Genomic DNA, 14,714 nt, shown 5'->3' with positions numbered 1-14,714 from the left:
TTTTCTTTTTAGGCCTGTTTGAATAGACGAGAAATAATTCATACTGATTAAAACGCTTATTTTTGTTTCACTCCGATCATCTGCTAGTTGACGCTTTTGCTTTCTCATAAATTCTATCACGAACGGTGACAGTTGACCTTAAACTGAGCTATCGTTATGGAATATGTTATCTGTTATGTAAATATTCTTTTTGACAGATCAGTTCTACATTTCAAAGTTATTGAACTAACAGGAAATTCCTTTTCTTGGCAATTATTTCCAAAGAAATGAACTTTTAACTTCTCTTTTCTTTTTATAGGCAAATTTAGTTTGTTTGCTAAATCTTTAGAGCAATAGCTTAATTCTGAACCTGAATCAATTAACACTCGACATCTTTTTTTTTTATATATATATATATATATATATATATATTGCATGACAACCGAACATGTTTGTAATAATACGGATTTTTCATTCAACTGTGTAGTAGACGATATAGTTTTGTTTTCGTTTGCACTTATTTCCATCTTAGAATTCTGAATTTCTGGTTTGTTTTTAGATAAACAAAATAGTTTATTATGGGATGATTTCTTACAAATTTCACAATCTTCTATACACTTTCTACAGTGAACTGTCCTATGTTTCTTAAAGCAGCGATAACACAAATTAGATGTTTTTAAGTACTTCCGTTTTCTATCATCAGTATATCTCATACATTCAAGAGAATCATGTTATTTATAAATATTACAAAAACACAAAATTTCTTAACAGAATTGTTAAATGTAGACGTTGATGATTTATAATTTTTGAACCCTTGTTTAGGATTAACCCCTGTGTATTTATTACCTTTTTAATCAACATGTTTGCTTCTCTCGGTTATCAGTTTCGATTTTAATGAACTCTATTAATTCACTCACTTCAATATTTTGGTTAGATGCTCTTTTCCTGTTGAATTCAAGAGTTAAATCTTCAGGTAACAATTTAAGAATTATTGCCCAACTGACTATATGAACCGCTAGTAACATCTAAACTACTTAAATTTCTAACACAAATATGTAACTGATGATAGATCTTTCTTAAGTCAAAAACATTTGAAGAACTTTTAACTGGACTAGAAGAGAAACACGCTAATGTGACAATCAAAATTGTAAAAACAATCTTGTATTTAGCGTAAGTATATTGAAACAGTCAATCGATTTCGAGGGCAGCTACTTTTGCACTTTTTGACGGTTATAAAGAGGATTTATCTGAGATTCTATCTATTATGAATTCAATTGATCCAGCCATCCAATTCACTCTTGAAATTGAATCCAACAATTCCCTCCCCTTCCTTGATATTCTTATAATCCGCAATGAAACTGATTTTAGCACTACTGTGTACCGTAAACCCTTTGCAGTTTGTTTACCACCCCATGCAAAGTCATGCCACCCTGTTAAGCAAAAAATGGCTTCTTTTTTCTATTATGTATTCCGCACGCTTAAAGTTTGTTCCTCTGAATCTTTGCTTACCAATGGACTAAATTATTTGAGAGCAGTCGCGATTGACCGTGGATTTTCTCCGGTGATTATTGATAAAGCCGTTCAAAATTTTTCAGATTCTCATCAGAGAAGACATTCCACTGTTAGAAACAATATTAATGACCTTGTCGTGCTTCCATTTTATCCTTCTATTAGCTATAAAATTGCACGGATTCTCCAGAAATTCAATTTTCAAGTCGGTTTCTCCCCTATTAATAAAATTCACCCTTCGATTCTAAAAGATTGCGTTTCTGTCTTGAATTCTTGGGGAATTTATAGTATATCGTGTCAGTGTGGCTTAAGATGTATTGGCCAAACAAAAAGGAGCGTTGAAGTTTCGTATCAAGGAACATGAATCTTATGTCAGAAAAGGCGAAATTAACAAGTCTTCGATAGTGTATCATAGTTGGACATTTAACCATAATTTTGACTTTGGGTCTGCAAAAATTATCCAAAAAGCTTCTTCCATAGGTGAATTGAATTTTCTTGAGGCTTTTCATATTCACAAAGATTTAGCATGTTTAGTTAATGATTTGAAGTCCAATCCAGTCCTTCCGAATGCCTTTAAAATTCTATTATCTTAATTCAGTTATTTTTGCCGATAAATGGCATTACCTCCTCGCGTTTGGTACTACCAGAGGGTATAAAAACCCGTTCAGTGGTTGCTTTCCATTATTCGAAGTTCAGATTTTGAGCGTGAAGGTGCAGTTGCCCCTTGCTCCCTATTTTTAACTTCGCTAATTTTTCTTGTCCTTTGTGTTACTGTTTGATCAGATAGCCTGGCTCAGTAAAAGTAGGCGGGCAGTGTAACTCTGATTAAAAATCCGGTTATAACCACGTGCAGTGCTGATAAGGATCACGTTTTTCTGAGACTCCTTCCCCTTTATTTATTTTTTTTTTTTTTCTCTCTAGGTATTTCTTTCTCCTGATGAGGAGGGACCTTTATCTGCCCTCGAAATCGATTGAGTGTTTCAGTATACTTACGCTAAATACAAGGTTGCTTTACGATTTTGAACTTTTAACTGGTTCTAACTGTAACAACATTTGCATGAATTTTGATATAATAACATCTTTACGACCAAACGTCTCTTCGAAACTTTTAATACATATATCATAATTCTCTTCAGATAAAGCATAATCAGGTATACAATTATATGCAGAACCAGGTAATAAACTTTGCAAATATGTAAACTTATCTATTTTGGATAAACTTGGATTAGAATGAATAGCATTATCATACAAATTAAAGAATTCGAGCCATTTACTGGGATCACCAGCAAATTTTTCTATATTTTATTTAGGTAACTTTACTGAAGCACTTCTTGTAACAACATTGTTACCATTCAGAGTACTACTAATATCATTACTAGTTGCAAGTACATTTCTTTCAACAACTTCATTACTGTTAATTTTTTTTAAATTTTACTAACAATCTTAGCTTTAAACGTTATGATTTTTTCATCATACTCTTCACATGCAAGTAGTTCATTATCATATTCTTTTTCATCAATTATTAGAGCATTGATCTTTGAGTCAAGACTTTTAAATTCCTCATGGTATTCAGTTAACAATTAATGTGATGAATTTAAATCTTCTAGATGTTCTTTACTTAATTCTCCTGATAATAGTTTCTCAAGTTTATTTAGAAGTGTAGTAACTTTACAACATACAATAGCACATTTCTTTTTTTCTTTTGCTAAATCATCCATTATGTTTCGTTTTCAAAGATCAATACCAAGAATAAATAATTCAAAGTCTTACTGACCAAATTTAGCTGTCAACTCCTCACTGGTGGCTCCAAGAGATGTAGGTGAGCGATCATGAAAGGCTCCAAGTATCCAGAGGTGTAGTTACAAGATGCTGTTTGTGATTGGTAACTTTTCAAGGATTAATCGAAGTTCACACACAACGTTTATTTTGATGATGAACCACTATATACAATATTATATACATATTTCAGGGTGGGGCTACAGGATTTTATCCCTTTTGACGCTTCAAGATATGCGCCTTTTCATGATGAGTTACAAGATCTAACTAACTCTTCTGGCGCGTCAGTCCCACCTATAGTAATACTTCATAACAAGTAGTGAATGAAAATATAAATCTTAATCACAATTGATCACAGTCATCACAATTGATTTGTCAAATCAATACAAACCATTGTACTCTCACATGGACTAAATGTGAACTATGTCAGGCTTTAGTATCTTGGTTGTCAAAACCATGTTTATATGAATCTTACATGTATTTGTTCTAAAAAATTGATATGATAATGTACTTACATGTTGCTGTCAAAGAAGGGCAAATTCTCCAAATGTGCTGGCAGAGTTGTAGTGAAAAGTGACCGCATTTACTCAAAAATTTTCTGAAAATCATGTCGTGTGTTCAGCGTGCAAGTATGATCTTTCTGTCACTTATGGCAATCATGACAACTACAGGTGGCACATACAACCCAGTAAATATCATGACTGAATAAAACTAAAATCTACCACAAAGGCAGTATCATATTTTTTTTCTTATAAATAGACAACAATTCTGTTATAAAAGCAGAACTTTTATCATTTATGGCAGAACTTCCATTTGTATATGCTGACTATGGGTATTCTATATTTTGATCAGTGTTTCTAATTCTGGTTCAGCTAAAAAAGTAGTGTGGGGTGAAGTAAAGCAAATGCTCGGTTTAAGTGAATGTGATGAATTCTATTGGAAAAGAAAATTGTGCAAGTGTAAAAAAGGAGCTGTTTGTTTTAAGTATTGATATTAGCTCAGATTATAGTATTATTTCTATAAAATTGCACCCTGTTGTTTTTTCATTCTATAATAGTAGTCACAGTGAGATATACCCATCACTATTGTAATTGTTGAAATCCACGGATAATTCAGAACTTTCATTATCAAACTTCTATACTTCTGCAAGAGTGTTCTTTCAGTTTTCTTCATATAGCTGCCAAAATGTCTCAAGTCAGTTCATGGACTTAAATATTAAACAGCTTTTAGTTCAGTTTTATTTTCATCAGAAAAGCTCAGAACATGAAGATTCTCTTAGGTTGTGCTATTAATGCATTTCCTTTTTTTTAGTGAAAATGCTGATTTTTCAATCTTAAAGTTTCTTAAGACGGAAAATCCCATATATAAAATTGTCTGTTCCTCAGTAATACTCTTCCACTTTTTGTTTCCACTAATGCATTTCTTGTACCAGAAAATATCTAAATATAGTTCTTAGAAAAATCTTATTGCTCTTTTAATAGGTTTAATAATAAGATTTTTTAAACCTATATGACCACTCTATGATGCTGCTGATGCATTAGTGTTTAGTATTGACTTTAATAGAAAGAAACACCAGAAAGATGATCCTTGCCTGTTAATTATTGACAAAACTGGAGCTTACTTTTTAGAAAAGAAGCTTACAGCTTCAAAGGTCAGTTTTTTAAATTAAAAAAAAAAATCATTATTGAGTTTTGAAAGATGGAGAAGTAGAGGATCTTTCTCTCAGATAAAAAGCTCCATTTTCTTTTGTTCAGTACATGATTTTATTGTTCAAAAGCCTGTCTGTTGATGTAGACGAGTTGGAAATTGAATTTTCAGCATATAGCTCAGTGATTTTGATGATGAAGTTTTCACTGCTTTTTGAATAGATGTAATGTGAGAAATTTCAAGATTGCAAGATGAAAGTGGTGAATACAAATTTGGAGAGCCTAATAAGGTTGCCTATTTTGTGAGTATCTTACAACACTGCACTGACTGAAAGGAATTTTAGCATTGTGTAAAAGAATCAAATTCAGGTTTGGACCAGTTTTATCCACTGATACATTGAATGCAGTTTTTGTGCAGGATGTGAACGCACAAGTTTACTCACAACACTGTTACTAAGTTTAGCCATGATGAATTGGCCCACCAGCGGCCGAGCGGTAAAGTCGCTGAACACTGGTAGTTCGGTCTGAGGTTCGAATCCCGCGAACGGGCTGGCTGCATGGGCGTTTTCGTGGTTTTCTCCATGTGTAACATGTATACGAGCCAGTTTTCCTTAGAAAGTCCTCCACGAAGGCATCCCTGCCCTTAGGCAGATAGCCCTTGTGTGCTTTGCCAAAATTAAATAAACCAAACCAAACCAACCATAATGAATTGGCTGTAATATAATCAACATTTGATCTTATCAGACCAATTACAGTAACATTCAGAAATATGTCTTAATTTCCCCCCCTCTCTCTCTCTGTCAGATTGTGAGTAATGTGCCTTTTATGCTTTGTAACATACTATTCATACTGCTGAATCTCTTTCCTCAAATTTGGAGAATATTTAAGTGTCCTGATCATAATTTAATCAAGTGGTTTGATAACCCCTCTTTAAAGATTGATGTCTTAATATGTGAAGCAATCTTTAATGCTAAGTTTGTTCATCTATCATAAAATATTGGGCAATGTCATATGTATGTAAATGTGTGTGTGTGAGAGAGAGAGGCTGTCTTATGTTTGATCTAATGCTGAAATTTATCCAGGTATACAAATAATCCAGGTATAAACATTATATTAGAAAGGAGAACATATATCTCAGCTGCATCTGAAAGGGAGGATGAAATCTAGAAAGAAAAACCTAGGGAGAAAGTATCCATAATTGCCTGCTAGCATTAATATATGAGTCAAAATAGGTGCTGCATTCAAACCCCAAGTGGAACCAAGGTCTTTTTAATTTCAGAACAGTGAGTGATTCAGGCATTTTATTACCACATGGAATAATATGTGTAATAGTGTATTTTAGCTATTGAGTTGTTCTGTATGGTTTATATAGGTGTTTTGGGTGTATTGTGTGAAAGCATTTATTCTATGAATTAGTAACAGAACAAAGCATTTTTCCTTTGGTCAGTTGTAGTACTGAATATGTTTTATGTCCTATTGCTATTCCAAAGCCATGTCATATAAAGCACAGAATTTTTCTTGAATCATCAGTTTTCTTCTTTAGTTGCTGTTATTGAAGGACGAGAAGACAGTCAGGTTGATTCATTGCATGGTGCACATGTTACCGGAGGGCCTGTTGCTTCCATTCCTGCTGCAGCTGTTGTAGTTCTTCCACGAATTGAGGAATCGGGTAATTTTTTATTTTTTATTTTATTAGGTTTTGCAAGTTAGCACAACATTTAAATAGTTCTCTTATCAAATGTCAGTTTGCAGCATTATTTCACTGCTTAACACTTGCTACATGGTATGAATGCATTCTGAAATTATTTTGACTCTAATTGTATTGGGAATTCATCTATATCCTAAGATTTTAACAGACCTTTCTTTTAATTAAATAAATTTATTTAAATATCTTTAATTATACAGGACTTCCAAAATCATTCATTATTTAAAAAAATATTTTTATGTAATAATATATGCAAATAATGTGTGAAATATTTTGTAAAGGCAAAACGTGGTTGCGGATATAGCGAGGAGAAATGTAGTTCAGACATATGTCTTGCATAATATTACTGGTTATTAATAAAAATTATTGTAATTTATTTAGATATGTTACAATATTTTTAATATGCTCCATGTTAAAAAAGTTCTTTGTGATGCAACATTTTCCTTTTCCAAGTGTTTTTCCCTGTTTGTATAATTGAATTTTATATAAATATAGAAACTTCGACTGAACAAGCTCCTGTTGATTCCCCAGCTCCTACAACATCTGTGATTGTATCTCCTCCAGCAACCCAAACCCAGGTTGTTACCCCAACTATTAAAAGACAACGAGAAGAAAGTATCAGGTATAACATTTATGTTTCTTTTTTTATGTATTTGCTGCCACATGTTATTTTATAGAGATTTTAATTTTTGCTCATAATTTTCTTTTTAAAATATAGCCCTAATGAATCTCAAGAAACTAGCCATAAAAGGGTCAGAATGGTTTCTGAAGGAAGCCAAACAAATCAACAGATGCCTATTGCTACAACAGTAGCAACACCAACAAATGTTGCAGTTGTCTCAGCTGCTCAAATCATACCTCGAAATAAAGCACAAAGTTCTCCTATTGCTGAAATTGTACAGCCTACAAGTGCCCAAAATGATACCAAGGAGACCCCATTGCCTGTAATTTCAGCACCTGAAGCACCTATAAGTACTGTAGTAGAAGAAGGTATGTTGCTAAACATATATGTTTTCAAAAAATTTAGGTTATAAAAAACATGCACACAGTTAAATAGATACTCATTGTTCAGTTAAGTCAGCAAAAAAGTAATTTATATTTTTATTTATTTGCATGTAATATTTAATTTTTTGAGAACTGAAATTATAAGTGAATACTTTCGTCAAAGGAAAATAGTTGGAAGAAGGCGAAAATTTGATATATTGAATTTTATCAAAGGAAAAAATCATCTTGAAGTTTGTGACTTATTTTACTGTATTTAGCAGATTAGCTGAGGCATGTAGAATATGAAACGTAACTGTGTTAAATAGCTTTAGCTTTTAGAATGCAGGCTTTCGTCTTATGTTCTATTTTTGTTCCTGCAGTAAAGTGTGAATCTTTAAGTCATTAGGAAGGATAATTTATGCTAGCGGACCACTTTTACCTACCACTCAGCATTGTCCTTTACCATTTCAACATGCCATTTCTGCATATACATAGCATTAACAAATGTGTTTATTACTAAGTTATACCTCAGTTTACATTGCCCCATATTACACCGATTTGCTGTACCTCTGTTTTAAAAAGTAATTTATAAAAATTCAGAATTTCATATTTATTTCAGAGAGCAGTTGTTACTTTTCAATGAAAATAATAATAATAATAATGAAATATCATTATAGACTTGAATTGCATATTATTAGGCTGTAGGTACAGTATGTGCAATAAATGGATGAAAGGCATTGCAAGAGAATGGCAGAACGGTGATCTGTGCTTGCTACGATACATTGTGGCTGCATGGTGATATCCATCAGACAATCTCTTGCTCTCTCTCTGCTCATCGTATTGCGTGTCTTATGTTTTAGCTAACAAATATACTTATTGTGCATAAGAAGCTACTTGGTGAGTTCAGCATTGTTTATTACTTTTTCACTCCTCATAGTTTTAGAAAAAATAAGTATTTTTTTATTCATTTTATTAACTGAAATGGATTCTTCTAATAAGAGAAAAGCTATTTTATTGGGAGTAATGTGCTATTTCAAAGGTGGACAGCAACAAGTTGACATTGTAAGCTCCTTAAAGTTAGCATCTTTAAATTTTTTTTGGGGGTAAAAAAAATTAAATCTTCTCCTACAACATCATCATGTATGCTAGCAAAGAAAGTGATGAAATATAGAAACTCAGTTTTTGAAGAGATGGGAAGATGGCTCAGTTTGATCATGAAACACAACATAAGACTCCCTTATGTCAAGTTAATATTATGGCAAAACCAAAAATTATTTTAAATTTTATACTAGTAGAAACAGGTAACACAACAAATCTTTTTTAGCTAGTCAAGGATGGTTTTATTGATAAAAAAAACAAAATAACATTCATAGTTTAAGGATTTCTGGCATGTCAGCTAGTGCTCATTATAAAGCTGCGAAAGAATATTTATAATTTTAAAGAAAATTATTACTGATGGAATTTTTTCACTATGATTTGTGTTCATTGTGGATGAAACTGGTTTATTTTGAAAAAGGATGCCATTCCGTACAAACATTTTGTTAGACAAAAATTGTACCTCTGGATTAAATGCATCAAAAGAGAGATTCACCTCTCTTTTAGGAGGTAATTAAAAAGGTGATTTTGAACTCAAGAATTTGCTTGTTCATTATTCTGAAATACCATGGTCATTGAAGAAACAAACAGATCAAAACTTTCTGTGATTTGGCAGTTGAACAAGAAAGCTTGGGCACCTGTAGAAAATTTTAAAGATGAGTTTATAAACGAATTTTCTTTGGTAAAGCATTATTGCCATGAAAAAACTTTGAATTAATAGCCCTTCTTTCAATAGATAATGTTCCTGGCCACCCAAAAAGTTTAATATCTCTCAATACTTGTATTCCACTGAAAGCTGTCTATCTGCAGTGAAATACAACAACGCTTATACAATCTATGGATCAGGGCGTGATATTCAACTTTAAAACATATTACTTGTGACAAAAATTTTGATATTTAATTGTTAAAAATGAAGTATGTAGTGCAATTTTGGGAAATTTCAACATTGTAGATGCTTTAAAATAAAAAGCATGTTTGGAACAAAGTGACTTCAAAACTTCCTGAATAAAGTTTGGAAAGGGATGTGGGTTGAAATTTGCAAAAATGTAGGTGAAACTCTGGAGGAAATTTAGGTCATGAAACAGCAACAAACAAAGTTGTTGAAGAAGACATTAAGACTTTTACTGTGATCTCTTGGAGAGAGCCTATCAAATGAAGAACTGAAAGATTTGGCACATAATATAAATAGGTCAGAAGGCAATGTATGTATTGAAAATGCTTTAATAAATATAGCTGAAGAAGAATCGAAAAATTTATCAACAGACACCTTAGCAGCATTACAACTCTTACAAAAATAATGGGCGAGTTTTTGGAGAATGATCCAAATTTGGATTATAGTTCAAAGTCAAAAAGAGGAGTTTTAGACTCCAATAGTTGAAGCTGACTCAAAGGCAACAAACAAAAGTCAAGTTTAGATAATTTCTTAATAAGAAAATATTTATTTATAATACAAATGTAAAATCCTATTTTTCCTAATTTCCTATTTTCCAATTACCAGCATGTAAAGTTAATGTCTTGGCTACAAGAGAATGCAAAAGGCTAGATAATCACTGTTATAGATAATCGCAGGTCTAATAGTTGTTTTTCTTATTCTGAAATCGGCTGATATTGACACATCATGCAATTCATGTAAAATTCTTAAAACTTGCTGGAATAACTGATCTCAATATGTATTTGTTGCCTTATTATAGAACAAGAAGTACTCAGCAACTTTGTAATTTGCAGCTCTGCTCCTAATCATTGCTACATCATGGATTCAAAATAGTTAGGATTTGTCAAATGTATACATTGTGTGTGTGGGGAAAATCTATATCTCCCGTTCTACTGGGCCGATTGATGAAATTCAAATTGCGTTCTTCATGTCTCGAAAGCGCGACTTAGGATATATATTAGACTTTTATATAGCTCTATTCTTACATAGTTATTTTGACACGAAATCGGACTTTTCCTGAAATAAAATACCACTTTTTCCCCATATTTCGATTCTACGACTCAAATTATTCCCAAATATGAAATTTTGTAAAATTTGGTGCGAAATTTACAGAGAAATTCACAAATATATGTTTGCTTTTTTTTTTTTTTTTTTTTCCCCAATTTGCAAACTTTTTAATGTGTTGCAACCTATTTTCCTTTCCTGTGAGGGGGGGGGGAAAGAAATTTAAAAAAATTTAAAAGAATAATATCATCTATGATTTTAAAAAAATAGCTTTTTATATAGTATTAATAAATATTTATTATGCAACATTGACAGAAAAAAATTCATATAATTAATTCTCCCTAAAAATTTATTTGAAATTTAAGGTTAAAAATAGCTGTGACAATTTACTGTAACAAAAGTCCATAAACCATATTCGGCGTTATTATTGCTCAAAAAAGAGATGTGAAAATATGTAAATTCATGTATGTATTTGAAAATTTTGAATAAAAAACCTCTAATTTTTTGCAGGTATACATAGAAGTACGCATATTTTAAGATGATGGTTAAAATTTTATAGGTTATAATTCAAATTTTTTTTTGAAAAATATATAAAAATAGAAATTTTTAAAATAAAACACAAAAAAGGCGTGAATTTTTTTTTTTTTTGGAATGAACCTAAATTTCGAAATGTGAAAGGAAAAAAAGAGATCACCTCCTGACAATAGCGATCTCCGGTTACAGAACTTCGGTCGAAAACGAGGAGCTCTGTCCGCCCATTGAACATAATGCCTCCCCAGACGAGATCTCCAGGACACCATAATGGTCTCTTTCCGTGATGTTACTGAGATTAAACCGTGCCCTTACCTCTCTCCAAATAAGTTGGCGTTGAGAATCGCTTGGGGCACTAAAACGACTCTCATCCGTAAGGAGGACACGACTCCATTGATAAAATGCCTAGTTTTTGCGCTCCTTGCACCACTCTAAATCGTGGCGCCAATGGCCAACTTTCAAAGGGATGCAGCATTCAGGACGGCGGGCGAATAAGCCATTTTTGTGAAGGTGTCTGGACACAGTAAACCACGACAATTGTCACCGGTTGCTGTACACAGTTGCTAAGCTGTGGAACTTGCTGAATGGTTTTGGGCTCTTTTCGCCTGTAGGATGATATATCGGTTATCTGCTGCAGTTGTTGTCTTGGAGCGGCCACCACCAACCTTTCTAATAGCTGTACCTATGGTTTGGAAGGCTTTCCAACCCCACAAAACGTCACTTTTGTTGACTTCGAAATCTTCAGCCACACTGGTCACGCTATGCCCCTCCTCCAGCTTTCCGATCATTCTTCCACTCGTGAAGTCATCCAGATGGTTTCTTCTAGCCATATTTCACGAAAGATTTCACGTGTACTTGCAGCGAATGTCTTTAATTGGGTCTCAGTCCTTCCTTTTATGGTAGTCTCGAGTGGATCGTGCCGACTGCACACATTTTGCGTACGATCACATAGCCTGGGACTTTTTCCCCTCACATTTACATATGCATTACCTTTCTACTGAATTGCGTGTTCATTGTACTGATAGCAAGAACCTTTTTTCTGCAACTGCATGGTTACAGGGTTCGTAGCGGTCCTTACAAGTGCTTATAAGTCCTTATATTTGAAAATAAAATATAAAGGCCCTTATAGGTGCTTACTTTTTCTTTAAAGCCCTTATTTTTTTGTTTTTAGTGCTTATTTTTTGCTTTTAGTGCTTTTTTTTTAATCCTTTGTTTTTAACGAACGTGCATTTTTTTCCCCGTACCAAAGCCGAAACTAAATAAACAACTTTTCTTCCTTATATGCAACGTCAGATGGTGAATCATACTCTCGAAAATTGCTTCCCCCCCTTCCTCTGCCTTAACGTAACCTATGGTGCGCGCGAGAGTACAGACAGGTGCACGTCGTTCTATTGGCCAAAGAATTGCGAAAACGTAGAAAATTCCGGTACATTCGGTATTCTTTTCCTCCCACTCAAATACTACACACGTTTGAATTTCTATCAAGATTTTATTAAATTTGCATTCTCGTTCCGCGTGGTCAGTTCATATTCATGTTTATTATGATCGTTATACTTATATTATGAGCATATGTGTGAATATTTATAATAATATAATTACAGTAACTGCTGAAGTATAGATAAACTTCCAAAAATGGGTGTGTTTTTATACAGATTAGCTTTCTCAGGAATAATATTCGGAATGCCTTAAATAAAAGGAAAGTAATCGAATAGTCAAAATAATTTCATTTTCTTTGCCAATACATTATACAGTACGGAGGTTGGGAGTTTCTCCTCAAAATCTCTAATATTGAAGCAGCGGACTTTTTTTCTGTCACTGTTGAATCTGGATTGAATAGGACCAAAAGTTTTTGTGGTCTACCCAACCCAAGCGAAGATTGATTCTATTCCAGTCTGTTGAAAATTAGAATCAGAAACACCCCAGATTAGTAGGTCTCTTTCTTTTCCTTTGTTTAATTCTTTCTCCGAATACCCAGGACTATTTATCCCTGCGAATACCGGCAGGTGTTGATTCCGATTGCGTAATATCACATATGGAAGAATTACGCCGCACGTATTGCGCAATAACGTTTGCGGTATTTTGCATTGGTAATTAATTTTGATGTTCAGCCTGAGATTTGTTGTTTATGAACACTTAAAAGAGTTTTACTGTGCTTTCTAAGCAGAATATTTCTCAGTTCCGTTGGTTTTTGTATGATGCACATATCGAAATGTCAAAAATCATTTATTTAGCCTAAATTTAAATCTAAAGAACGGCTACAATCTCCGCCACTCCTCTTTTTCCAGTTACTATCCGGAAAATTCGGGAATTTCCGAGTATGCTGGCTAGTTAAGCTTTTACTGTTAAAGGATGACTGAATGAAGCAATTTCCCGTCTTCTGATTTCAGAAATGTGCCTCATTTTTACTTAAATTACTTTGCTTGGGATATACGTTAAGGAAAAACTGTTATGCAATGAAAATTTTGAAAATGTTCAGAATTTTGATGTAAATTAAATTATTTAAATGTTAATATGAGTGGAAAAATAAATTGTATATATTATTAGGTGCCGAACGAATACAATTAATATAGCTTATTATTATTTATTTTCAATATTTTCAACTGAAATATCATCATTAAATATTGTATTAAAGTTTAGTTCTGCATATTTTTTCCCCTCTCATTGTAAACTAATTCTGTAAATTGAACTGTCATTTAAAATTTAAAAAAAAGTTAATTGTTTTCCATTGTTGAGGTAATGCTCATTCTCTTAATAAATATTGCATTGCTCATATTTTAAATTACAAGTCTAATTTTTCTTTTAAGGTTATGCAGTTGTGTATAATGTAATTAGACAGGTGCTTATTTTTTTTCTTAAAATGTGCTTGAAACGTGCTTATAGGTGTTTATTTTTTTAACTAAAATGTGGCTATGAACCCTGGGTTATCTGATTAAAATTTGCATTGTTGTTTAAGTTTTGCACACCAGTGTAGATAAAAATTTATTTTCTGAGTACAGGTGTTAGGATTATATCCATGGCTCTTTGAAATGGTATGTGGGCTCTGCATAGGTCAAATGGTGTTCTAAGAAAGACATAAACCCCTGATTTCATAAATAATATGGTTTTGAGTATGCCTTCTGGTTTCACACATATCTGAAACTATCCATACATGAGGTCTAGCATAGTCAAGTATTTTATGGATTTAATTTGTCAGATTATTTCTTCCACTTATTGGTAGGGGGTAAACCGGATGTTCGTTATGATATTTAGTTTCCCGTAGTTGATAAAAAAACACCATGATTTAAAATCAGTGGATGGGAGATTATTTCTATTTTGACACAGTACTACGGGACTAATGTAGGAAGTACAGGGTGATCTTTTTTAAAGTGACAGTGTTTGGAGTGCCCTGTAGTGTGATCTGATAGCTGAAATGGCACCAAACTTGCTATTTAGACTAATCAAGACATGGGAAAAAGGATTCTGTGAAAAAAAAAATTACTTCCCAAAATCGCCGCTAGGGCATTTTGTGGCGCAGCTGTAGCTTATAATAACGAGAATTAGCATAAAACACGGG

The 14,714-nt window shown here is 32.9% G+C and overlaps 1 protein-coding gene across 2 annotated transcripts in view; it reads left to right on the top strand.

The window, feature by feature from the left end:
* Positions 1 to 14,714, top strand: part of LOC118200699 (uncharacterized) — a 249,500-nt gene that overhangs the window by 188,594 nt on the left and 46,192 nt on the right. The window contains exons 41-43 of one of the 2 annotated variants that reach the window (XM_085823471.1): positions 6,454 to 6,579; positions 7,111 to 7,237; positions 7,334 to 7,605. In XM_085823471.1, the coding sequence (XP_085679597.1) occupies positions 6,454 to 6,579; positions 7,111 to 7,237; positions 7,334 to 7,605 (525 nt within the window). The remainder of the gene's footprint in view (positions 1 to 6,453; positions 6,580 to 7,110; positions 7,238 to 7,333; positions 7,606 to 14,714) is intronic. The other variant, XM_085823472.1, reaches the window with a different exon arrangement.

Source organism: Stegodyphus dumicola, chromosome 9, assembly GCF_044657685.1.
Source record: "Stegodyphus dumicola isolate Sdum_Otavi_A_Nest chromosome 9, ASM4465768v1".
NCBI lineage: Eukaryota > Metazoa > Arthropoda > Arachnida > Araneae > Eresidae > Stegodyphus > Stegodyphus dumicola.
Note: the sequence above shows the minus strand (reverse complement) of the source record. Positions and strands in the feature narration are given on the sequence as shown.